The sequence below is a fragment of the Temnothorax nylanderi genome, unplaced genomic scaffold (genome assembly GCF_030848795.1).
Source record: "Temnothorax nylanderi isolate EJ_2023f unplaced genomic scaffold, tnyl_v1.0 TNYL_tig0019_pilon, whole genome shotgun sequence".
NCBI lineage: Eukaryota > Metazoa > Arthropoda > Insecta > Hymenoptera > Formicidae > Temnothorax > Temnothorax nylanderi.
Window position 1 is genome coordinate 351472 of NW_027249081.1, and position 25151 is coordinate 376622.

Below are 25151 nucleotides of genomic sequence, written 5' to 3' on the forward strand. Positions count from 1 at the left end.
GGATAATGCAATATCTCCGAAATTTTTGCAGTGATGCACTTTGTAATAATTTATAATATCAAGGAAAATTTTTAAGTTATTGTGGTAATGATGCTATTGTGATATAAATAGTATTTATTTTTTAATTTAATAAAAATTATTAAATGCAATGGATGAATCCACATTCTTTAAGAGTTAAACGAAAGTGTTTAACCCTTAAGCTGCATAGGCGGGTCTACGGCGTCCGAGCCAAAGTGATATCTGCTCGTAACTGTAAAACTTGCAAGCCTGTCGGAAGATATTAAATAAACGATGTTTATCAAAATGACTGTAAAATCGTCAACTACAATGTAGACAGATGTTTCATGAATTTTTTTAGATTTTTTAAAATACTTTAAGGTCGAGAAAAATAGCGTTGAATATGACAGACCCACGTATGTACTTAAAAGGTAAACCGAAAAAACGTATGCACTTTAAGGGTTAAATGTTATTTATTAGAGATTTTTATTTATTTTTTATAAGATAATTAATTTATATATAATGAAACTAATTTTATTAATGCTTATTCTTTATGAAGAAAAAAGGTAAATTTAGAAATCTGCAAATCTTGGACTCTCCAAAAAAATCGAAGGATCTATAAATTCGTGAGATTATATGTCCTACAATTCAATATCGCTATATGAGATATTCGCATAATTTGAAAATCTGATGGGAATTATACAAGTCCGAAAACACGAAATGAAAGTGGGTGTAAAAGAAATGAAGACCGAAATATGAGTATTGAGAAAGTATTAAGAGGAGAGGAAACCAGAGATAAAGATGTAATGACGTGGTCCAATCGTCGTCTCGAATGTGTAAATTCTTCTTGGCAATGGCGCGGTAATTGGAACGAACGGAAGTAACGCATTATTGCCATAAATTAATTTCGTCATGCAGCATAAATAAAAGTTGCTTTAATTTGTAAAAGAACCCGAAAAGATTTAATTTATTTTTATTTCCTGATGAACAACACGTTCTTCTATACCATTACGTCTGTCTCTCTCTCTTCCTCTGTCCCTCTCTGTTCTCTAGTCGATTAATAACATATGATCGGTAACTCATCTAAATAGTATTCTCCTAAAAGTTGTTTAAGCTACCTAATGAATTTTTTTTGCTAAACGATATCTCTGACATTTAAACTGAGAACTGGTATTTGCATAGAAACTACAAATTAAATACAGGTCCTCTGTCTCATATTTTTGGACCACGAGAAAATGAAAGACGAATATCTCGAACGGTTAAAAGAATTCTGAAAAAGAACTCTCTGAAAAGAAGCCCGTTTTTGTTATATAAATATGGCATAGTTTTCTCTTCCATTTAACACTTCTCACACCTGAATTGTGTACAGAAACGTCTTCAGTTGCGTGGGCATTTTCTTTCGCTCGTGTAAATAAATCGTAAAAATAGAAAAAGGGTGAACTTCCTTCCGGAAAGATTAAACATTGTGATCACACATTTATTATGACGGACAAATTAATATATTATAATGACAATTTAATATAAATAATTTTTAATCACCCCAAATGTCTCCCTTAAATCTCATGGATACCGAACGATAGGAGAAGGATCAGCCTCCCCTCTCTCACCGGAAGGGTTAAATGCGGACGTCTCGCGTCGCTACGGAAGAAGATGAAGGCGGGCGCGAGAAGTAGGTCGGAGAGAAGTTTCGCTCATACGTTGATCGGGCGCACGAGGAGCCGCCGGTCGAGCGGCTCCGTCAGTCTCGCGAAGATATTCCGGGAGTCAACAGGTGCGATAGGGAGCCTCCCGGAGAGAGCCCCTTTTTCTCCTCTTTCTTCGTCACTTTCGTCACGCGTTTGAAGAGCCGGTGGCAGAGACACCGCGATTCGCGCGACGTTTCTCAATTCGCGACGAAAACCGGTGACAGCCGCATATCATGCAGTCCTGAAGAAAGTATCTTCGTGTTTTCCCCCCGCGGAGATCTCGTGCACGTTTCTCCGCGCCGCCTCGTAATCTTTTATTATTTATCGCAGAGATTGCTAGGAAATTCAGGAGCGACGATGAAGAAATGCCAGGTAAATATTTCTCTTTCTTTCTTTTCTACTTTTATCGTTAAATATACATGTGACGCGTCGCGAGTTTAGGATGGCGTGATTTTCGTAGAAAGTTCTGCGAATTGTATCGTGCGCGTTTCAATAAGTTGTTAAACGGGAAGAAACGTGGAAACTGCGCGGCCAAACTGTGCTATTTTTTTTATCAATTTTGTGAAAAATTAGTTTCTCAATCGTAAAATATTCAGCATTACGCAATTAATTAACGGCTATTTAGAGAAATCGCTTTTCCAGACTAAAGTAAGCATTTCTTCATTGCTTCAACAACCAGGTGTGACTTTACCTCTTTCATATACGTGATATCTAGAAAATTTTAACAATCTCACCTGCAAAAACTTTTATGAATGAAACATCAATAAAATAGAAGCAATAATGATTAATTAATTGGCAAAAAGTGCGGTTGGGCTGTTATTTCCGTCGATTACGTAAATATACACGCGCGGATTATCTCTGTTCGTGATCGGTGCAATAATGAGCCGTGAACGATACCGCACGGTTGATCGCGGGTTAATCTCGATCATCTCACGACGCCCGTGCTTAATCGATCGGCACGCGTGACGAAACCCGATCTTCACGATCAACGATCGGCGATAGAGCGTGGGCGGTTTCCAGACGAATGAACGCGACGGTCATCGGGAAAAAAAACTAGATCTAGACTTAATTGCCGTGCAATTAATGTCGACCCGTGGATTTTCTGGAGCGGAAACCACGAGTGACATGCATCAGTGTGCCATGCGTATCGTTGCGCTGCATATCTTTATGTTTCGCACGAAATTCGGTCCTTCAAATGGAAAATGTATACATCATTTTTCGAAAATAAATATATAATAAATGGTTAATTAATAATTAATTATTAAGCGGTTTATTAATTATTAAATGATTAATTATTAAACGTAAGGTCTTGAATGTTGACATAAGATTTTAGATTTAAACAAAAAGACATACAAATCATAAAAAGAAAATCATAAAAATATAAAATTTAATGTAGCGTAATAAGTTAGAGACAATCTTAATAGCTGAAGAAATAATCTCAAATATTTTAATTATTAAAAATTAAAGTAACTTAAATCGACTGTAACTGGCAATATATAACGTCTTTCCGATATGAACATAGAAAACATGAAATAATTATTAAATTTGCCAAAATCATTTTCTAAACACGATAAAATATAATTACTGATTGGATTTCTATTTACATTCGCGCAAGGTTCCAAATTATTTTAAACGTATCTATAGCTTTGGGAGAATAATCGACCTTTCATTCTTGAAATGCTCTTAAAAGTGTAATTTCTAATCAAGTCGATTAAATCCTAATTCTTGAATGTGTATGAGACAAATAAATGAGCAATTGCTATCGAAATTAATACGAGAGATTGCAAAAAGTACTCTTTCGGCCACGTATCGATATCAGATATCAATAGTTGTCAATCGTCTATCGAAAGTCATCGGAATGGAAAAAGTGGATCGTTTCGCATACTCCCTGCTGACGTATATGTATATGGCACGATACGTACGCGGCCATATAGTAGACGAGTTAACGCACGCGCGTGTTTCGCGCAAAACGTGCACGGGGAAAGCATGTCGTTCCATTTCACTTGTTGCGGCGGAGCGCGCGCTCGGTCCAGAGCCACCTTTCACGATTTTATTTCATTTTATCCGCTTTTTGCACGTGCGCGATTAGAAAGTATTTTTTTTCCCCGCCGTAACACACGTCGAACTTCAAGTGCACGTACTTCAACGGCCGGATGTTCGGACGTTTTCTCGTTAACGAGGACTTTGAGTGATTTCGAAAGGTTGTACTCCAAATAATGACATTCTCCAAGGAAACGAGACTAATAGCACAAATTTTAATTAATTAATTACTGGCGCGACCATCGATCCCCCCTCCCCCCCATCCCCCCCGAGAAGGCGGACGTTCTGCTATCTACTTTAATGATCTACATATTCGTATTTCTTCGCGAGCACTCCGTGTTACGATTCTATCACCTAGTTTCGATACGTCGAGATGATATTTTGTAATTCACGCAATGTGTCAGCTGCAAATTTACAGGCGCAATCGCGCGATTGTCAGCTGCGCGTAATTCCAATCAGGGGTAATCGTCACATTTTAGATAATAGAAAGTAACCCGCCGTTCGGTTACTACATTGCTATTTTCTAATGCCGGGAAAGAATGCCGGCAATCTCGAGGGGCTATTAAATTTCTCTCGGCGCCGAACCGCTCGAGCGGTTGCCGCTCCGATGACTCGGCCGATTCATCCGTTACGAATAAATCGAGTTGCGCGCTGACGCGAATTCGCGGGACGCGACTCGAAAAACCACGGCAGTTAAATGTTTGCCGGTGTATTTGTTTGCGGGCAGATTGCGGGGCTTCTAGGGACTCGTGTGAGGCCGACTTTCGAAAACCTTTTTTTGAAACTCATTTCGCATTCCGGTCGTCTCCGTTTGTTCTTCAATCGTCGAGGCGCAATCATGCATGGTACGCAACATCAGATGCACACGCTCACGCAAGAATTACAGCGCGCGCAGTATCTCTGATGAGGCGTCGCGTCATCCCGTCGTGTCGATGAAAATTATCAAACAATCGAAGTCAACCGTAAACTGAAGAAAAATTGCAACTTTGCACAGATCTAACGTAACATTTCCCAATCATGTTTTTTTTTTTTTTCTAAATTTCGTTCATGTTACATCTTGGCCACTATTAGTTGAAAAAAGTTTGGATACGAAATCTACTATAATATCGTTAACGTTAAGCATTATTAATCTAGCATTATAACTAATTCATCGCAATATAATAATTATTTTGATTGGAAAAGCTAAAAGTCAGTATAGAAAATATAATTTGACAGTTTCAAGAATTATATGATGGATTTTATATTACGCAATTTAATTTTATTTTAGATTATCTCTCTTCTGTTCTTCGTGGCCTTGACCCTTGGCACATGCTATGGCGAGTTACCCAAACCAGGCTATACCAGGACGATGTTGAAGGTCTCTCGCAGTCTTCCGGGTGAAACGGAAGAGCTGAAAGTGCGAACGAGCGAAGGCAACGTGGCCACTTTGATCATCAAGCGACGAGACAAATCATCGTTCAATGATTCGAAGCCTGCTCGAGAAGATTCGAATTTTATATTAGAAAATAAAAGAAATTTTTCGATAAATGCACAGAATGAATCAGTGCTCAATGATGAGGAAAACGAAGCCAAAAGGAAGGATGAGGTTCGAAGACTCGAGGAAGCTCAAGTGGAACAGATCAGGGCGACGATCTTCAGATCTTCGGAATCAAAAAATGAAAAGCCGGACATCGATCGAATCGATAAGAGACCGGCATCTGAGAAAAGTCAACCTATCAGTGTAATCGATTATGGTAGTTGGACACCGTTGGACGCGGAGGGAAGAGCCTTGAAACAGGAGACGCCGGAAGAAGAGGAGGAGTATCGAAATTGGAAGCCGTTGCCGGCAAACTTGGAGTCCACCGTCGAGGAGAGGACGAACTACGACAGGCTGGGCGAGGCTGGACTCGGCAGTATCCTGTTTGCCAGGAACTTCCAGGACCGAGCTCAGAGAAACCTCGAGCTTAACGATCAAGGTGTTGCGAACGATGGGTTTCATTACATGTATATACCTCACATAACGTCTACGAGGACAAATATTGGTGCCAACCTGTTGAAGAACCGAGATGGTAAAGCTGTACCTCCGGAGGTGACTGTTCGTTCGGAGATCAACGTGAAGACCGTGCCGAAGAGATCGCCTATGTCGTTGGATATCGACGGCACGCCGGTAATTCATGGTACGAGAGTGCCCGACGAGCCTATCGACAAGGTGCAGACCTGGCGAAACGCTCGAGTTATCAACAACAAGCTGATAACTCCTGAAGGCAGTCCGACGGTTACCGCGGATCCTCCTGTTGAGCCTTTCGGTGATATCGCGGAGAGGCAGAAATTCGAGAAGTTCTTTAAGGATATTAATCGAAGGTAAGGAAAGATACGACTTGTAGAAAATTAGTCAAATATTGCTTGAGTATCGGCAAAAAAAATTTTAAGAGTGCTTAAAACAAAGTGTCGCCAATTACAACTACTTATCATATCCACATAAACATAGATGCTGATAAAATTTAATAATTATATCAATCATTTTAGTTATTTATTAATTACAGATTATTATATTGTTATATTTGACAATATTCTTCACAGTTTTCTCATTTTGCCTTACGCCCGACAGGTATGGTCGTAATTACGACGAGGAAGCCCGCAACGTGTACTTCGAGTGGGATCCGAGAAATTACAAAAACGAAGCCTTGAAGGCTGAGGTGTACGAGCCACGTAACGACCATTACCGCGCGAGTGTCCACAAGAGGATGCTGCATCCGGACGGCGTCGCGAGCTACCCGATCTCTCAACGTTACACCCCCGAGAGTCAGACCATCGCGCCGGTAGCGCTGAAGGCCGGCGCCCGCGCGCCGGTTCTCCAGTACGCCCATCCGGAGCTGGGCGTGCAACCGGCTAAGATCCTGAAGAACGAGAAACGCCGACCGGACAATTTCCCGGAGAATCAACACTCGTTCACCGAGCAACGTCACAAGAAGAAGTACGTGCTGAACAATAAGAACATCGTGGACAGCTACACCACGAAGAACTACTATCCGAATCAGCACTTCTACGGCTTGAAACGACCGTACGAGCCGCCTTTCTGGGTGAAAATCTCCGAAAATCTGAAGAACCAGTTCTCCACCGGAGTCGAGAGGGTCTCGCAGTTTACCAGGCCGGTGATCGATCCTTTGGTGGAGGCTACTCACAAGATATCGCAGAATCTCGGTCTGTCTAAGGGCAAGGAGGCTCAGGACAAGATCGACACGGTGGCGTCAGGTACCAGTATCCTAATACCGGCTCTAGGTCTCGTCGCATCTGGCGCCGCCCTCGGCATAGGCGCCGTGGCGGTCGGACGGTATCTCGATGTCGACGTTTTGAAACGATCAAACGTGGACGACGCCGATTTAGAGCACAAGCGCGCTTTGGAAGCTGGAGCATACTTAGGAACGCTCGAGGACGAGAGTGTAAGATCGAACGAAGCGACGCCGCAGACCCTGTACATTCTGCAAAACATCCCCCAGGACGACAAAGCGGGAAACGAGGGCACGAATTCGGCGGAAAGCGACGGGGTCTTCTTGGTCCTGGAGGAGGACAAGCGTAACGCCGAGAGGATTGAAAATCGGGAGAGTAAACAGGTGGTGGACGAAGCTGATTACGTGGAGACTCATAGACGTAAAAAGAGAAGTCTCGACTATCTAGATATCTTTAAGACGGACGCCGACATGAAAAATCTGGTCCGCAGCAAGCGTTTCCAGAGGAAAGGGGCCGATTCCATCAGCGAGATCGTGGAAATTGATCTGCCTGCTGGCTCGGATCGCGTCGACATCACCGAATTCCTAATTCCAAAGAAGAATAAGGAGAAACACCTGAATAAAAATGCTATTCTAATTGTCGAAGACAGCTTGAAGATCCCATCAGAAAATCTTCAAGTAGATATGTTGAATCAGAACGGATTGAAAAACGCCGTGGCTTCGATAAATGAAGATAATGGACGAAGAAGAAATCAGAGAGCCGACGGTGCTTTTTTCGTGTTGGACAGATCGCAAGTTCTCGGGAGTGATCTCGAGAAGGAAACAACAAACAGGAGACGAAAGCGAAATGTCGAAAGTGACCAGGAGCTTCTGGACACGTTGCAGAATCTGGAGAATGCGGAAGTCGCGGAAGTTGCTCACATACCGGGCGATTGGACAAATACGCCCTGCGCCAAAAGGATATTTTGCGACACGATGATCGAAAGAGGTTCCGATGCCTCGGTGCTCATGGAGAAAAAGATGGCAGCATTACTGAGACTGTGAGTACTTTCGATCTATCACATTTTCTTATCTATAAGAGACGGAAACATTTCTATTTTACTATTTTACGTTCGGAAATCGTTGAATGACCTTAGAACATAATTATTATAATATAGTCGGATGGATACGCGATTTATGTAAATTTAATAGATTATTTAAAATTGAAAAAATTTCGGTGGAATAAAAAATTATTACAAATGTGCCTTTTACATTTCTATTTAGAAATTATTATCTTCTCTTGTTAGGTATTTGTTTATCTTTTCATTTTTTCACTTAAAATTTTTGAGATCGTTGTTAAGATACATACTGCATTTAAATCCTTCATTTTTCTTACTTATTTTTATTAATATAATTCTTATTTTTTAAGTACAGTATTTAATTATTTCTATTTTTATTTTTGAAGTATATTATTTCAGTATTTGTTCAAAATTCTCATATAACAATGATTGATTGCAGTATTACATCAAAGTAAAATTTCTTATTAAAGATGTCATAATTAACGTGACAGTTTTTCTTCACTGTTAGCATTTATAAAATAATACGCGTATAATATGCACATAGGTATATTGCGGTTACGCTTGCTTTATTAAAGATATTGCAAACCGTTATTTGTTGGTAATGGTCACTCTCGAAATACAATGAACTATCGCATCGACTCTCGCCGTGTTCTCACGAAACCGTACAAGCCGATTTAATCGACCAGAACTATCAGGCACTCGAAGCGTCAACGAGACACCGATAACAGTCGGAACTATAGCCCGAGTGTATAACTTTCTTCCAGCTTTCGCCGACGACGTCCTACTGACTGATTCGACTTTTACCTCTTAGCACAGTTTCACTGTATGCGCACGCTGCCCCCTGTCCGCTATCGCGCTGGCCATGTACGATAGAAAAAAATGGGCGAGAGAAAGAGGGAGAGAGAGAGAGAGAGAGAGACAGAGAGAAAGAGACTCAGACATGTTATCACGAAAACAAAAGAAAAGAAAAGACAAAGAGAAAACTCGCGTGCAGCTAATATGATAATTTATAAATTTACTTACTACGTCGCGTTCGCTTCTCTTTCCAGTTCTTCCTAATCGTGTATATAATCTCTACTGAGTCGCTTTCTGATGTGGTTTCATCAGTGTCATATAATAATTAAGCGAAATGTATCATGTCAAATAATTCAGCCTGTTTAAAATTTGCATATTGGAAATATTTATATTCGTAATTATTAACACATAAATTAATTAATTCGTAACGGATACAAATAAATTTTCACACACCTTTTTATTTATATCATTCCAATGTAATGAAGATTGTTTCACATGTCTTTTAGTTTCGAAAGTTAGAAATAGTTAGAATTCGGAAAACTTCGAGGAGTTTACAAGGTCTCGTTTAAGAAAGACAAGTATCGCTTGAGATAAGTTCAAAGTGGGATAAGAGAGCTTCTCGCGAGTAATTCCAACGATATTACGTGTTCGTTATATACGAATGGATTGTTAATGACAAATATGGCATTTCCTGTACCGACAACACGTGAAATACACGCTATTTATTCAATTCGATTCACTGCGAACGCGTGCATTCATATACCGATGAGAGAGCGGCATTATATCATGTACTATGTTGTAATGCATACTATTCCCGAGCAAGCAGTTCTCACATACGTGACGAGAATTTGCGGGACAAACCGCATTTCTAAAAATAGCGAGAATTGCAATGTCCAATGAAAGAAGGACAATATACTTCCTTTGCCAGTGTTCTGCTACACATACATTATGCCTCCAAGATTTTAAAACTTTTCTAAAACAAGTCCGTTTCTCTCAATTTCGTGCATTTAATTAGTCGATAAATATTAAAATAAAGTAGTAAATATTGAAATAAAATTTTACTAAGACAAATTTTACTTCTCTTTGCTTAGTTTGAGATTAACCTATCGTCGTGTTTATATTCAAGAAGCATAATTAAATTTTACTCCATACAATTATAATGCATTATAATTAATAAATACTTAATTAGTCTTTAATTTACCTCAGGATGAAAGTACAGATACTTCTAAATCAGATTATGTATCCCGAATCGGTGCGCCGCGCGCCCTAAAGAAAGCGAGTTAATTGGAGCGAGCGATCGTTAATGGAGAACACGGTGAGAAGATTAAAGATTCGCAATCTAGTGCACACCTAATTAGTAATTAACCGCGGTGCCGGTCATTTGTCGAAGTGTGTCTCCGACTTTCTAATGGTTCGCTATCCTACACTAATCGACGTTCACGCGTACTTACAGAATCCAACCTGGAGCGGCCATACAGGTGTCCAGTCACTTCGAGGAGGTCATGGACGCTGTCAGAAGACACGATTGTTCCAGCTTCCTGTGCCCACAGGCAAGACCCGGCAACGTCTTCCTTTAGACACGCCTGTAGTTCTCAAATTGCATCCATCGACTCATCTCCTACAAGTTGGCACTTTCAACTCTAATTCAGTTCTGTAAAAAAAGATATTCTACTCTTAGCATTTTGTTGCGTTTGCATCCCGGAAAGGATCCTAATTAGTTAAATCCCCCTTCTTTTCTCGGACACAATGCACAAACTGCTCTCGTCTCGACGTTTCTATTATGAGACCATTATTTCGATTATCAACGGAAAATATTCTTGCGTCAAAAATGCCAACAGGACATCTTATATAATTATTAACAATGCGCGAATTCCTTAACTGCGTCCAATAACTAACGAAACAACAAACAAATCAGCACGAAACATTTTTTTTACATAAAACTAGTTTACTCAAACATGTTGATGCATACAAATGCCAACAATAAATAGAATTAATGCGTTCTTCCAAGGCTCGCCGGATATAATAAATTCGCATGGTATATAAAATATTTTTCGATTAATAGAAATTTGCGACTCGCGTGATTGTGATTAGTTGCACTTAAAATCTTCAACGAGATCTTCAGGAAAACACTTCATTAATTTGCGTTTGCGATGATTCTGCAATTAAACATGTTTTCGTTAAATACGTTGAGTCAGCACCGAGCCAAAACTGTACATACTTGCCACCGAGGCGATATTATTTAATATGCACTCATATTTGTAATTTAGATAATTAAGTATAGATTTTAAGAGAGAAGATGTAAGCTTGGCGGTAAGTGAGTTGCATTTTAATGCAATTTCCGAATGTTTCCAACTCCACCGTATTGCGGTATTTCCTAATCGTCCCCTGGTAAATATCTTCGCCTGTCGCTTCATCTCGTCTCATTTCTGATCCCATCATTCCGTCCGAATATAAATTGTCATGCGTAAAGTATAATTTATTTCGACGCGTTGAGAGGTCAGAAACGATCGAAACGTTACTAAATATTACTAATTTTAGAAAGAGAAACGTCATCGCCAGCCGTTACGCGAATATATTTATTTCTCTCCTTACAATGAATAAATTATATTTTTTACGACATACGTGCAATGTTCGAGTCTATTCATTCTTACTTCAGTGACATCTCTTTGCAGATTTTGAACCGCTGTAAATTAAGCACTGGTCGATGTGAATGAACGAATATTCCTCGTTGGGCAAGCAATTTGCTTATAGTCGAAAAGCAAGCGCTACATGCACGGTATTTGATACACTGCACGGTGATCACGTACTGCTCATGTTACTATTGATTCTTATCCGAAAGGGTTTGCAGAAGTACTCACAGATGGTAGCGGTTCAATCCTTCGTGTACTGAGCAAGCGCAAAATCAGGCATGATATCTCTAGGCAGTTTGACATAATCACGAAGAGCGACTCAGTTAAACGATAATTTTCGTTCCGTGAACTGCAATGAACGTCAACGAAGGTAGAACATATCTCGAAAAAGTAGCAAAAAGTTTGCACCACGATATTCTACTAAAAATAATAAATAAGCGCGCCCGCCGTCGAGTGAAATATAATACAATATAATATAAAACTTGCGTTTTCAATCATTTGTGTGTTAATAAGAACTTTTCATTCCGGCTAAAAATGTATAAAATTTTCCCAAAAACTGATTATAACTAAACTTCTATCCGTAAAGAAACAAATTAAAGAAGAAATGTTATTAAATAATTTGTTTCATATAAAATATTATTTATGTTAATAATAATGCTTCGTTTTTAATATTTTTCTAATTTTAATCAATTCTAACTAGTCATATTGTTTGACATTACAATTTACTTTTACTATCTTAGCGTTACAAAGATATTTCTTTTCTTAAAGTGACCACATATTCTGTTTGTTACTTAATATATGTTGTTTATGAAATGATTCCTTAGTAAGAGACGATAATATATAATAATTTAATTTAGATAACTAATGGTTACTTATCAAATAAAAGGAATAATTCGCTTTCAACAATTTGTCGCAAAAATCCGCATTTATTTTTTGCCGGGTGTCTATACATCTGTCATAAAAGTTCGGAACTTCGTGTTTCCGAGAACACAAAAGTTTCCGAGAATAGATACGAAACTTTCTATGCTAACAAAACCTTGCTTTCTCGACGTATAGATTGATCCAAAGTGTTTTTGAGTGGCAAAGTTGAACATGGTGCATAAATTGAACGGTTAATTCTGTTGATGTGTGCACGATCTATTTCTTTCTTCTCTCCGTTATAGACAAAGAGTTTGTCGGAAACTTTAATTCTTAGAAAACCGAAGTATGATTAAAATAGCGTCAGAATAATAATACAAAATCTTACAAAAGAAGAAGAATCTTTTAAAGAGAGTTATAAATGTTATTACCAAGAACACTTTAAATTTTTAGTTTAGTTTTAGTAAAATAATATGTATTATTTTTTTACTTCTATTATTCAACTGTTTTTGATATTTTTCCTTAACAATTCAAATTAGTTGTAACTTATAATATTTTATGACAAATTGTAAGAAGTAACACAGATGAAGTGAAATTTACTATAAGTGCTACTTACAATTAGAGACACCTTTAACTACCAAACATTTTTAAAATATGACGCGGATTTTAAATTTATAAATAAATAAATGATTACTTCTCATGATTACAAAACAGTAAAAAAATTTTTTTAAATAACGTAGAGGGATAATGTTTCTTCTAAATGCGCAATAAGTAGAAATATTCCTTGTAAAATTTGATTTAATGATTAGATTTAAATTACGCCTTTGCGCTGAGTCGTCAATGTTTACGGATATTAGGCGTATGGCCAGATCCATTTACGCCTTTGAGTGATTTTCACCGGCCAAGCATACGATTCATAATTGTTACGTGTATCCTGTGTCTTTACGTGATCGTGCCGCAATTAACGAATATGATTCTTGCCTGGGGTAATGTGACTCGGATGGTGGAATACGTTGCCTCCGCGAACTTCAGCTTGATGGCACTATGCAAATTAGTCGGTACTTGGTATCACGGTGAGAGTAAGTTATTATATCGATATTTTTATCGTGAGAGATAAATGTAAAGATTCATTATTTAATTCTAATATCAATATTGTACAACAGTTTTATTTATGTAAAAACGGTCTCGCCCATTCATACTATTCGTACTGATGTATCATGTTTAATCCGAAAGCGCTTCGAACGCTGATGACATCGGTCGTAACCGATTGGATGACTTCGAAGAACGATCGGGAACGAAATACAATGTTAAATACTGCGAGACGTGGCAGAACCTTATCTCTTAGATGTTACGTGGCCTCCTCGTGCACAGTCACGTTTTACATTTCTCTCAATCTGCTGAAGTTCTATCGAAATATGTACCAACCTCAACGGGCCCTCGTGTATCGATTTACCTATCCTTACAACATTCAAAAGAGTCCGAACTACGAAATTACTTTTTTCACTCAACTTTCCGGCGGTACGTACTCGGCCCTCATCAACTGTACCGTCGACAGTTTCGTCTCGTTACTCGTGCTGCACATAAGCGCACAACTGATAAATCTACGAACGGCACTGAACGACCTGGTCGACAAACTAGCCAAAGGATCTATATCCTCCTCGACATTTAAGGAAGGTTTAGCCGCGATCACTGTCCGTCACGAACATCTCATCAGGTATGCCGACAAATTTCAAGGCAGGTTATTTAATATAGTGCAAAACATCTCTAAACATTTACAGCAATTTATTCATAAGATATCATTACTAATTATTTGTGATATTTTAAAATAAAATTCAATGTGTCTCTCTCTCTCTCTCCTTTCATATTTATAAGAAGAGATGGTAATTGTTTAGATGGGGGGGGATCACCTTGGATGATCTTGATATTTTAGTATGTTGTCAAGGTCACCCTCCTGAGTGACCTTCAGAAGGTTTCAGCCCGCGCTCGTTATTCGTTAAAAAGTTATTAACAAAAAAAGTTTGGAAAATATAGCAGCTATTTTGAGTATTGGAAGGCATAAATAACGGTAACACACGTGTGTATGTGCCCTGCTTTAACGAAAATTACAACTTCTATAAAGCAGTGCATACACACGTGTGTATGTGCCCTGCTTTAAAGAAAATCACAACTTCTATAAAGCAGGGCATACACACGTGTGTGTGTGTGTGTGTGCCCTGCTTTAACGAAAATTACAACTTCTATAAAGCAGAGCATATACACACGTGTGTATGCCCTGCTTTATAGAAGTTGTGATTTTCGTTAAAGCAGGGCACATACACACGTGTGTATGCCCTGCTTTATAGAAGTTGTGATTTTCTTTAAAGCAAGGCACACACACGTAAATATTAGTTATTTATGCCTTCCAATACTCAAAATAGCTGCTATATTTTCCAAACTTTTTTTGTTAATAACTTTTTAATGAATAACAAGCGCGGGCTGAAACCTTCTGAAGGTCAATCAGGAGGGTGACCTTGAAAACATACTAAAATATCAAGGTCATCCAAGGTGATCCCCCCCATCTAAACAATTACCGAAGAGATGTATACAATGTCCCATAGACAAAAAGTATTTCCTGATTAAGATAGTTTTTTTAAATATAATATAATTCTAAAGATTCTACAAATTTTAAAAAATTTTAAGATTATCAGACTTAAATGTAGACAATAAAAAAGCGAGATATTAGTTTACTTCAAAAATTGAGATCTTATATATTAAATCTTTTTTAAAATTTATACATTAAAATAATTATAATTAATCAATAATTAATTAGAGTATGAAATATATAAATTTTTAAGGAACGCAAAGATAGTTGACGACTGCTATAGCGCAGTGTTATTTATACACATGTTTGCCGCTACTTTTCAACTGTGTTTTGAAAGCTTTCAAGTTTTCACGGTAAGTGAGATGATTTATTTTGTTTTCTTTATGCAACAGAAAAATTTGATACAAGTTAAATGTTTTAATTTTTTAGTTTAGTAGTAATGTTTTTTTGATAAAGAGTTGAGATATAGATTAAAATTTTACGGTTGATTATTATAAACAATTGTTGAACTTAGAAATAAAAAAGTATTATTTTCAGATAGTATCAAATCATTTGGATGTACCTCTGGTCAAAGTGTGTTTTCTCTCGTTTTACGTCCTTCTTGTATTGACACATTTGTATATTTATTGTTACTCAGCTGAAAGACTTTTAACGGAGGTAAAGTAGTTATGTATATCAAAAGCGATTTTTCTGTGCAAACCAGAAATATAATTTTCAGAGCACCAGTATGGCGTATGGCGTGTATGAATGCAAGTGGTACGATATATCACCGAAAGACGCGAAGAATTTAATGTTTATGGCGTATCGATCTACAGTTCCGCTTAGATTGACGGCTGGAAAATTTGGAGCTTTTTCATTAGAAATGTTCGGAACAGTAAGATATCTAAGAGAAAAAACATTTTATTTTCCGCGCAACAAAAATCTCATTTTTAGCCTACAGAGAGAGACAGAGAGAGACAAAAAACACGATAATAAACACTTCTAATATTTAATAAGAGTTTTATTTTTCGCGTTCTAAAGTAATTTATACTTTATTATAAAAATTAAAAATGTTCTCTTTCGATCATACTAATTGAAAGAGAGTACTTTTACAACTATTAAATTAAATCCGAGCAGCAGTTGCTCGAAGCAGAATGGCTCAAGATTCTGCACCATCATATACATATACATATATCACGGTTGCATATCGCGCCAAGTTCACTTGCAGCATAACGGTGTGATGGAAAAATTACTTTGAAGTTTATGTGAAACAATATAAAAAGCATTTCTAAAATGGATTTCAAAGTCTTCAGATGACGACGTGATAGATAATTTAAAACAAAGCTACTTAAAACAGTGAGGGGAAAAAAGTTGAAGATATGACAAGACTCGAACACGCTTTAAAACAGGAGAAAATTTCCAAGAATTGATCCATAAGATTTGTTTTGTCATTCTCTGTAAGCTGAATATTGTGCTTTTTAAATATATTATATAAACTAAGGGTATCAGAATAGTATCATTTTTATTAAACCGATGAGACCAAAATCGGAAATTATATTTTATTTTTATTCTACACAGACGGTGAAAACGTCAATGGGATACCTATCTGCATTGCTGACAATGATGGATTAGAGAGTATAATGCTGGAATAATACTAAATTAATTGCGATACTTGATTACTACTTATTTTCTATATACTGTGTTAATAGGATTACATATATTACCTGTAATGTAATTTTTACTGGATAAATATGTTTTTGTGCAACAAAACATATTATTTATTTATCATTTTTCGACGTCACAACTTAATTTCTTAATTAAGAAGATAATGCTACAAGGGAACTGTGCCTAATGTCACACCCCATTTTTAAAAACCAAAATTTTGACTTCTATAAAAACTTCTATAAGAATATAACTAAACCGCATCATTTTATTCTAGGATTATTATAATATGATCTCTGTAGCATGAATGTGTTCAAAGTATATTTTAACTATTTTTTCTGAAAGAAAACAAAAAAAGTAGCATTTTTCGATATCGAAAAAAAGTGTTTCTAATATCGCACCCTTACACCCTTAATTTTGTTTAAAATACAATTATGACACGCAATATATGTTGGAAATAGAAACAACTTAAAATAGAACACATAAGATTGGTAAAAAAAAATACCCTCTTTTAACGATTAAGAAAGTCAATGGGGTTTCACGGACTATAGGGTGAAGTGATGTGATCAGCATCCTGCCTGGCCGATTTACTCTCGGAAAAAGATCTTGTTACTCATTGGACAGGAGGCTGAGGGAGCTTTAGAGGTATTCTAAAGGCAGACCAATTAGGAAAAATGGGCGGTATAATGAACGTTCTTAGAGGGCGGAATTAGGAATACTGCAAAGAAGAAACATAACCGATCAAAGCATCGGAATAATGGTTAGCAACGAATATCTCTAATTTAGGAATAAAATTGGACACAATATATTACATATTTTCATGGCAGAATGTTGTTCTTAATATATATCTTTTTTGTATACATCGAAACCTCGTTAAAACTATGTGTGAACTGCAACGCTACTTTTTACATCACATTTCTAACTGAAATAATATAAAAGATCATTCAAAGCAGCGTTGTTCAACAGCTTCCACTGCTCACTGACAGAATGCAACATGTAACAGTATCGTAGTCTCAATATCGTAGAGTGCGGAATGAGGAACAAGGGCGATATTAAGCACAGTTCCCCTACACATAAGTTGTAAAACTATTTTAAAGCTAATAAAACTATGCTTATTATTAACAACACAATATAATTTATTTATCTTTCGTGCAACTTGTTGAATTTTACTAATTGTATTAATGAATACCTACTGTTAATCTATTGACCTAGTATCAATAAGAAACAGTACGTGATGCTTGGCTAGTTTTAAAATGCGATCGCTTGTATATCTACGATGTAGAGAAGTTATCATGAAAACTTGTCGGGATATTCCAATAATTTTTTTAAACGCAACGCTAACGAAAAATTACGCCATCCAAAAATGGAAAAACCAATAGTACAGACGACGACAATGACGTTTCTTAAATATAAATTTGCCGATTCGGATTTTGCATCGCAGTATCTCCGCTCATGGGACACGTAGACAAAAAATAAAAACAGTTTTATTACATAATTCGAACCCAAGCAAGATTAGTTCTGTGATCCTGTACGTATCCATGTCTCAAATAATGTATGTAATCCGCGCTTGGGATGACGTGTCTCGGATGGTGGAAAATCCCGCAAATTTCAGTTTGGCAATATGTAAATTGCTCGTTATCCGGGTACATAAAATATCTTCTGATCAGTGGATATTTACGACTCGCGTGATTGTAATTATTTATATTTAAAATCTTCAACGTAATCTTTAGAAAAGCACTTCATTAATTTGCGTTTACGATTTTGTAATTAAATGTTTTCACCAAGTGAGTCGTTGAGTCAATACCGAGCCAAAACTGTACACACTTGCCCCCGAGGAGATATTATTTAATATGCACTTATATTTGTAATTTAGACAATCACGTATAGAATTTAAGAGAGAAGATGTAAGCTCAGCGGTAAGTGAGTTGCATTCTCAGCAATTTCCGAATGTTTCCAAATTTTACCATATCGCGATATTTCCTAATCACTCTTTGATGAATATTTCTGCTGTCACTTTATCTTGTCTCATTTCTTATACCCGCATTCTGTCCGAAATTATGCGCTATGCGTGAAGTATAATTTATCTCGATGCGTTGAGAAATCAGAAACGATAGAAACGTTACTAAATATTACTAATTTTAGAAAGAGAACGTCGCCAGCCGTTACGCAAATATATTTATTTCTCCCCTTACCACGAATAAATGATATTTTTTACGACATACGTGCAATGTTCAAGTCTATTCAATCTTACTTCAGTGACATCTCTTTGCAGATTTTGAACGGCTGGAAATTAAGCACTGGTCGATGTGAATGAACGAAAAGTCCTCGTCGGGCAAGCAATTTGCTTATAGCCCAAAAGCAAGCACTACATTCACGGTATTTGATACAGCGCATGGTGATCATGTACTGCTCATGTTACTATTGATTCTTATCGAAAGGGTTCGCAGAAATACTCACAGATGGTAGGTTTAATCCTTCGTTTACTGAGCAAGCGCAAAATCAGACGGTTTGATGTAATCACGAAGAGCGACTCAGTTAAACGATAATTTTCGTTCCGTGAACTGCAATGAACGTCAACGAAGGTAGAACATATCTCGAAAAAGTAGCAGAAAGTTTGCATCACGATATTCCACTAAAAATAATAAATAAGCGCGTCAAGTGAAATATAATACAATATAGTATAAAACTTACACTTTCAATCATTTTCAAAATTAATTATAATTAAATTAGTATCGATAGAGTAATAAATTAATGAAATCCTTATAATATTAAATAATTTATTTTATATAAAATATTATTATTTATCTTAATAATAGTGATTCGTTTTCAATATTTTTCTTATTTCCAATTTTAACTAATCATATTGTTTCATATTACAATTTATTTTTTCTCCTTTACCAAGATAGTTCTTCTCTTGACTATATATCCTGTTTGTTACTCAATGTGTTGTTCATGAAATAATTCTTTAATAAGGGACGTTCAATATTATAAACAGATAATAATTTACATAACTAAAGATTTCACATTAAATAAAGGGAATAATTCGCTTTTAACAATTTGTCGCAAAAATTCGCATTTATTTTTTGCCTGGTGTCTATACATCTGTCATAAAAGTTCGGAACTTCGTGTTCCACGAAAGTTTTGCGAAAACAGATATAAAACTTTCGATATGCTTGCAAAAGCTCGTTTTTTCGACGCGTATAGATTGTTTCAAAGTGAGTTTTGAGTGCCAAGGTTGAACATGGTGCATAAATTAAACGGTTAATTCTGCTGATGTGTGCACGATTTATTTCTTACTTCTCTCTGCTATAGACAAAGAGTTTGTCGAAAATCTTAACTCTTAAAAATCGAAGTACGATTAAAATAGCAGTCTTTTTCGTCAAAACAATAATACAAAATCTTACAAAAGAAGAAGAACCTTTTAAAGAGAGTTATTATAAATGCTATCACTAAGAACACTTTAAATTTTTAGTTTAACTTTAGTAAAATAATATCTAATAATCCCGGGTATAACTCACAACGAGTTCGCGTAAAGATACACGGGGCGGTCTCGCGCTGCGCGTATACACTACCGTATCCCTTGACATGTTATTTTACTTCTATTATTCATCTCTTTTTGATATTTCTCCTGAGCAATTCTAATTAGTTGTAATATTCCATGACAAATTGTAAGAAATAATACAAATAAAGTGAAATTTACTATGAGTGCTACTTAGAGATACCTTTATATAACTACAAAACATTCGTGAAATATGAAGTGATTACTTCTAGCAAGACAGTAAAACAAATTGAAAAAAATAATGTAAAGGGATAATGTTTTTTCTAAATTAGCAATAAGCTGAAATATTCTTTATGAAATGCGATTTTATGATTAGATTTCAATTACGCCTTTGCGCTGAGTCGCCAATGTTTGCGGGTATTCGGCGTATGGCCCGATCCATTCACGACTTCGAGTGACTTCCACCGACCAAGCATAAGATTCATAATTGTTACGTGTATCCTGTGCCTTTACGTGATCGTGCCGCAATTGACGAATATGATTCTTTCCTGGGGTAATGTGGCACGGATGGTGGAATACGTCGCTTCCGCAAACTACAGCTTGATGGCACTATGCAAATTAGTCGGTACTTGGTATCACGGTGAAAGTAAGTTATTGCATCGATATATTCTTATCGTGAGAGATATATATGTGAAAATTCGTTATTTAATTTTAACATCAATATTGTACAACAGTTTTATTTATATAAAAACGATATCGTCCATTCATGCTATTCGTACTGATGTATCATGTTTAATCCGAAAGCACTTCGAACGCTGATGACATCGGTCGTGACCGATTGGATGACTTCGAAGAACGACCGGGAACGAAATACAATGTTAAATATTGCGAGACGTGGCAGAATCTTATCTCTTAGTTGTTACGTGTGCAGCGTGTGCGCGCTCTCGTTTTACCTTTCTTTCAATCTGCAGAAGTTCTATCGAAATATGCACCAATCTCAACGGACCCTCGTGTATGGGTCCACCTATCCTTACAACATTCACAGGAGTCCGAACTACGAAATTACTTTTTTCACTCAACTTTCCGGCGGCATATCCACGGCCTTCATCAATTCTACCGTCGACAGTTTCGTCTCGATACTCCTGCTGCACATATGCGCACAGTTGATAAATCTACGATCGGCACTCAACGATCTGGTCGACAAACTAGCCGAAGGATTTATATCCTCCTCGAGATTTAAGAAAGGATTAGCTGCGATCACTATCCGTCACAAACATCTCATCAGGTATGCCAACAAATTTCAAGGCAGGTTATTTAATATAGTGCAAAACCTTTTTAAACATTTACAGCAATTTATGCATGAGATATCATCATTAATTATTTATAATATTTTAAAATAAAATTTAATGTGTCTCTCTGTTTCATTTATAAGAAGGGGTGTATACAATGTCTCACAGACAAAAAATATTTTTCTGATTAAGATACTTTTTTAAACATATAATATGATTCTAAAGATTCTACAAATTTAAAAAAATTTAAAGACAGACTTAAATGTGGACAATAAAAAAGTGAGATATAAGCTTACTTTCAGAAATTGAGATCCTAAATTAAATCTTTTTTAAAATTTGTACATTAAAATAATTATAATTAATCAATAATTATAATTAGAGTATGAAATACATGAATTTTTAAGGAACGCAAAGACAGTTGACGACTGCTATAGCGCTGTGTTATTTGTACACATGTTTGCCGCTACTTTTCAACTGTGTTTTGAAAGCTTTCAAGTTTTCATGGTAAGTAAGATGATTTGTTTTCTGTATAGTTTATGTTTATGCAACAGAAAAATTTAATACATGTTAAATTTTTTAATTTTAATTTTTAATTTAAATGTTTTTAATTTTTTAGTTTAATAATGATTTTTCAATAAAGAATTGAGATATAGATTAAAATTTTATGGTTATTATTACAAATGGTTGATTATTTACAAACAATTGTTCGACTTAGAAAAAGAAAAGTATTATTTTCAGATAATATCAAATCATTTGGATGTATCTCTTGTCAAAATGGGTTTTCTCTCGTTTTACGTCGTTCTTGTATTGACACATTTGTATATTTATTGTTACTCAGCTGAAAAACTTTTAACGGAGGTAAAGTAATTATGTACGTCAAACGCGATTTTTCTGTGCGAACCAGAAATATAATAACAATAATTTCTCTTCGCCAGTAAATATTAAAAACGATCCAAAATTATTTAACGACACAACTGGCCAAAATTAATTCTTTTTTTAAATCACAACGTTTCGACCCTAATCGGATCCTTATCAAGTGAGAGTTGAAGCTGTGTAAAAATATCTCACTTGATAAGGATCCGATTAGGGTCGAAACGTTGTGATTTAATAAAGAATTAATTTTGGCTAGTCGTGTCGTTAAATAATTTTGGATCTACAGAAATATAATTTCCAGAGCACCAATATGGCGTATGGCGTGTATGAATGCAAGTGGTACGATATATCATCGAAAGACGCGAAGAACTTAATGTTTATGTTGTATCGATCTACAGTTCCGCTTAGATTGACGGCTGGAAAATTTGGAGCTTTTTCATTAGAAATGTTCGGAACAGTAAGATATCTATAAGAGAAAAAAACACTTTATTTTCCGCGCAACAAAAATCTCATTTTTAGCCTACAGAGAGAGAGAGAGAGAGAGAGAGAGAGAGAGAGAAAGAGACAAAGCATGAGAGATAAACACTTTTAATTTTTAATAAGATTTTTATTTTTTACGTTCTAAAGTAATTTATACTTTATTGTCAAAATTGAAAATGTTCTCTTTCGATTACACTAACTAAAAGAAAGTACTTTTACAACTTTTAAAATAAAACTAACAGTTGCGCAGAACGGTTCAAGATTCTGTATCATTATATACACATATCAGGAAACACGGTCACATCTCGCGCCAAGTTCAAGTTAGGACAACGGCGAAGTGGAAAAACGACACTAAAGTTCATGCGGAACAAAATAAAATGATTTTCTAAAATGGATTTCAGAGTCTGGAGATTCAAATGCAGCCGCAATGGATAATTTACAACAACAAAGCTACTTATTAAAACTTTGAGGAGAAAAAGTTAAAAATATGACAAGATTCGAACACGCTTTAGAACAGAAGAGAACCTTCCAAGAATTGATCAATAAGACTTGTTTTGTCACTCTCTGTATGCTGAATATTGTGCTTTTTAAATATATTATATAAACTAAGACTAGAAGAATAGTATCATTATTATTATAACCTATGAGACAAAAATCGGAAGTTATATTTTATTTTTATTCTACGTAGACGGTGAAAACGTCAATGGGATACCTATCTGTATTGCTGACAATGATGGATTAGAGAGTATAATGCTGGAATGGATACTAAATTAATTGCGATACTTGATTACTACTTATTTTCTATATAGGTACTGTGTAAATAGGATTACATATATTACGTGTAATGTAATTTTTGCTGGATAAATATTTTTGTGCAACAAAACATATTGTTTATTTATCATTTTTCGACGTTATAACTTAATTTGGCTATATTAAATAGAAAAAACAATATTTTTAATATTCACAATATTCGGTTCAGTAACATGATAATGACATGTTACTCGTGTTACTAGTTAATTGTTCCACACAAGAGTTTGTACATGTATTAAGATGGTAGCGGTTAAATCCTTTGTATACTAAAGGAGCTTTCCAGCAAGCGACACAAGTCGACACAAGCATCGTTCTATCTTTCTTTTTTGGTAATGAGTAACAAAGAAAAAACGATACTTATTGTGTCGACTTGTGTCGTTTGCTGAAAAGCTCCCTAAGTAACCACAAAATCATGGCAATTTAGTGTAATCGCGGAAAGTGATTCAAGCGATTTTTTTGCGCCGTAAACATCAATGATTATCAACGAAGGCAGAATATATCTGTTTACCTACAAAAAGTATGATATCAGAAAATGGCACCAAGTATAAATAAATCTTTGGAAAGAAGCCGTTGTATATATTTGAAAAATTAGAATATATCAAAATTTTTAATGCAAAAATATTTAATGCAAAAAATCTTGGCGCTGCTAGCTACACCTGAAAATATTCAAAAATAATTGAAATAGATGTACATGTATGGGATGGATATAATAATACGATTTAATTTAATATTATGTATTAATATAAAATATTAAATATATTATAAATAATATTAAAATAGTATAAATTTAAGTTATTCATTATGGCAGCGTCAAGTTTTTTTACATTAAATATTTTTAAAAATTTGATTAAATTTTTTAAAAATATACGACAGTTTTTTTCCAAAGATTTATTCCTACTTGATCCCATTTTCTAATATGGAGGGGTTAAAGCCATAGTGGTGTAAGTCAATTTTTTTGACCACTTTTTTTTCTTCTTTTTTCAACATATCTGCATGTGTAGACTGCATCTATGAACTTAACTCGATAGGTTAAAAAAAGTGACTTACACCACTATGGCTTTAACCCCTCCATATGTATATGTGTATTAACTTATAAAATTATTACAAGTTGTGTTTAACTTCAGGCAAACGCCTTTTATTAATTACATATAAGTTGTGAAATATAACTATTTCAGAGCTAATAAAACTATGCTTATTATTAACAACACAGTATAATTTATTTATCTTTCGTGCAACTTGTTGAATTTTACTAATTGTATTAATGAGTACTGTCAATCTATTGACCTAATATCAATAACAATACATGATGCTTGGCTAGTTTTAAAATGCGAACACTTATATCTTTGTGGTAGAGAAGTTGTCATAAAAACTTGTCGGGATATTCCCAATAATTTTCTTAAACGCAACGCAACCGAGTAATTATGGCATCCAGAAATGGAAAAACCAACAGTATCTACAGACGACGACAATGAAGTTTCTTAAATATAAATTTGCCGATTCGGACTTTGCATCGCAATATCTCTGCTCATGGGACGAAAAGTAAAAACAGTTTTATTACATAATTCGAACCCAAGCTATCGATTAGTTCTCCGTAGTGATCCGTATCCATGTCTTAAATGATAAATGTGATTCGCGCTTAAGGTGACGGTGGAAAATTTTGCCTCTGCGAATTTCAGTTCGGCAACATGCAAATTACTCGTTACAAATTA

At 35.7% G+C, this 25151-nt stretch overlaps 4 protein-coding genes across 5 annotated transcripts in view; 3 read left to right on the forward strand and 1 right to left on the reverse strand.

The window, feature by feature from the left end:
- The window catches only part of LOC139768949 (uncharacterized), a 30586-nt gene extending 20234 nt beyond the window's left edge, over window positions 1-10352 (reverse strand). For both annotated transcript variants that reach the window (XM_071699624.1, XM_071699623.1), the window contains exon 1: window positions 10233-10352. The gene's annotated coding sequence lies outside the window, so the exon portion shown is untranslated. The remainder of the gene's footprint in view (window positions 1-10232) is intronic.
- Window positions 1578-11402, forward strand: LOC139768947 (uncharacterized). The gene is made up of 4 exons (XM_071699621.1): window positions 1578-2054; window positions 4990-6062; window positions 6310-7968; window positions 10235-11402. The coding sequence occupies exons 1-4, from the start codon at window positions 2040-2042 to the stop codon at window positions 10356-10358; spliced, it is 2871 nt and encodes a 956-aa protein (XP_071555722.1). The 5' UTR covers window positions 1578-2039; the 3' UTR covers window positions 10359-11402.
- Window positions 11403-11765: 363 nt separating this feature from the next.
- On the forward strand, window positions 11766-16648 carry LOC139768951 (odorant receptor 4-like). Its single transcript, XM_071699628.1, has 7 exons — window positions 11766-11781; window positions 13079-13348; window positions 13503-13983; window positions 15104-15203; window positions 15388-15507; window positions 15569-15724; window positions 16408-16648. Exons 1-7 carry the CDS (start codon window positions 11766-11768, stop codon window positions 16459-16461), a joined length of 1197 nt encoding a protein of 398 aa, XP_071555729.1. The 3' UTR covers window positions 16462-16648.
- A 2409-nt stretch (window positions 16649-19057) lies between these two features.
- On the forward strand, window positions 19058-23536 carry LOC139768893 (odorant receptor 4-like). The gene is made up of 7 exons (XM_071699540.1): window positions 19058-19073; window positions 20367-20636; window positions 20795-21275; window positions 21684-21774; window positions 22006-22137; window positions 22454-22609; window positions 23321-23536. Exons 1-7 carry the CDS (start codon window positions 19058-19060, stop codon window positions 23372-23374), a joined length of 1200 nt encoding a protein of 399 aa, XP_071555641.1. The 3' UTR covers window positions 23375-23536.
- Window positions 23537-25151: the final 1615 nt, after the last annotated feature.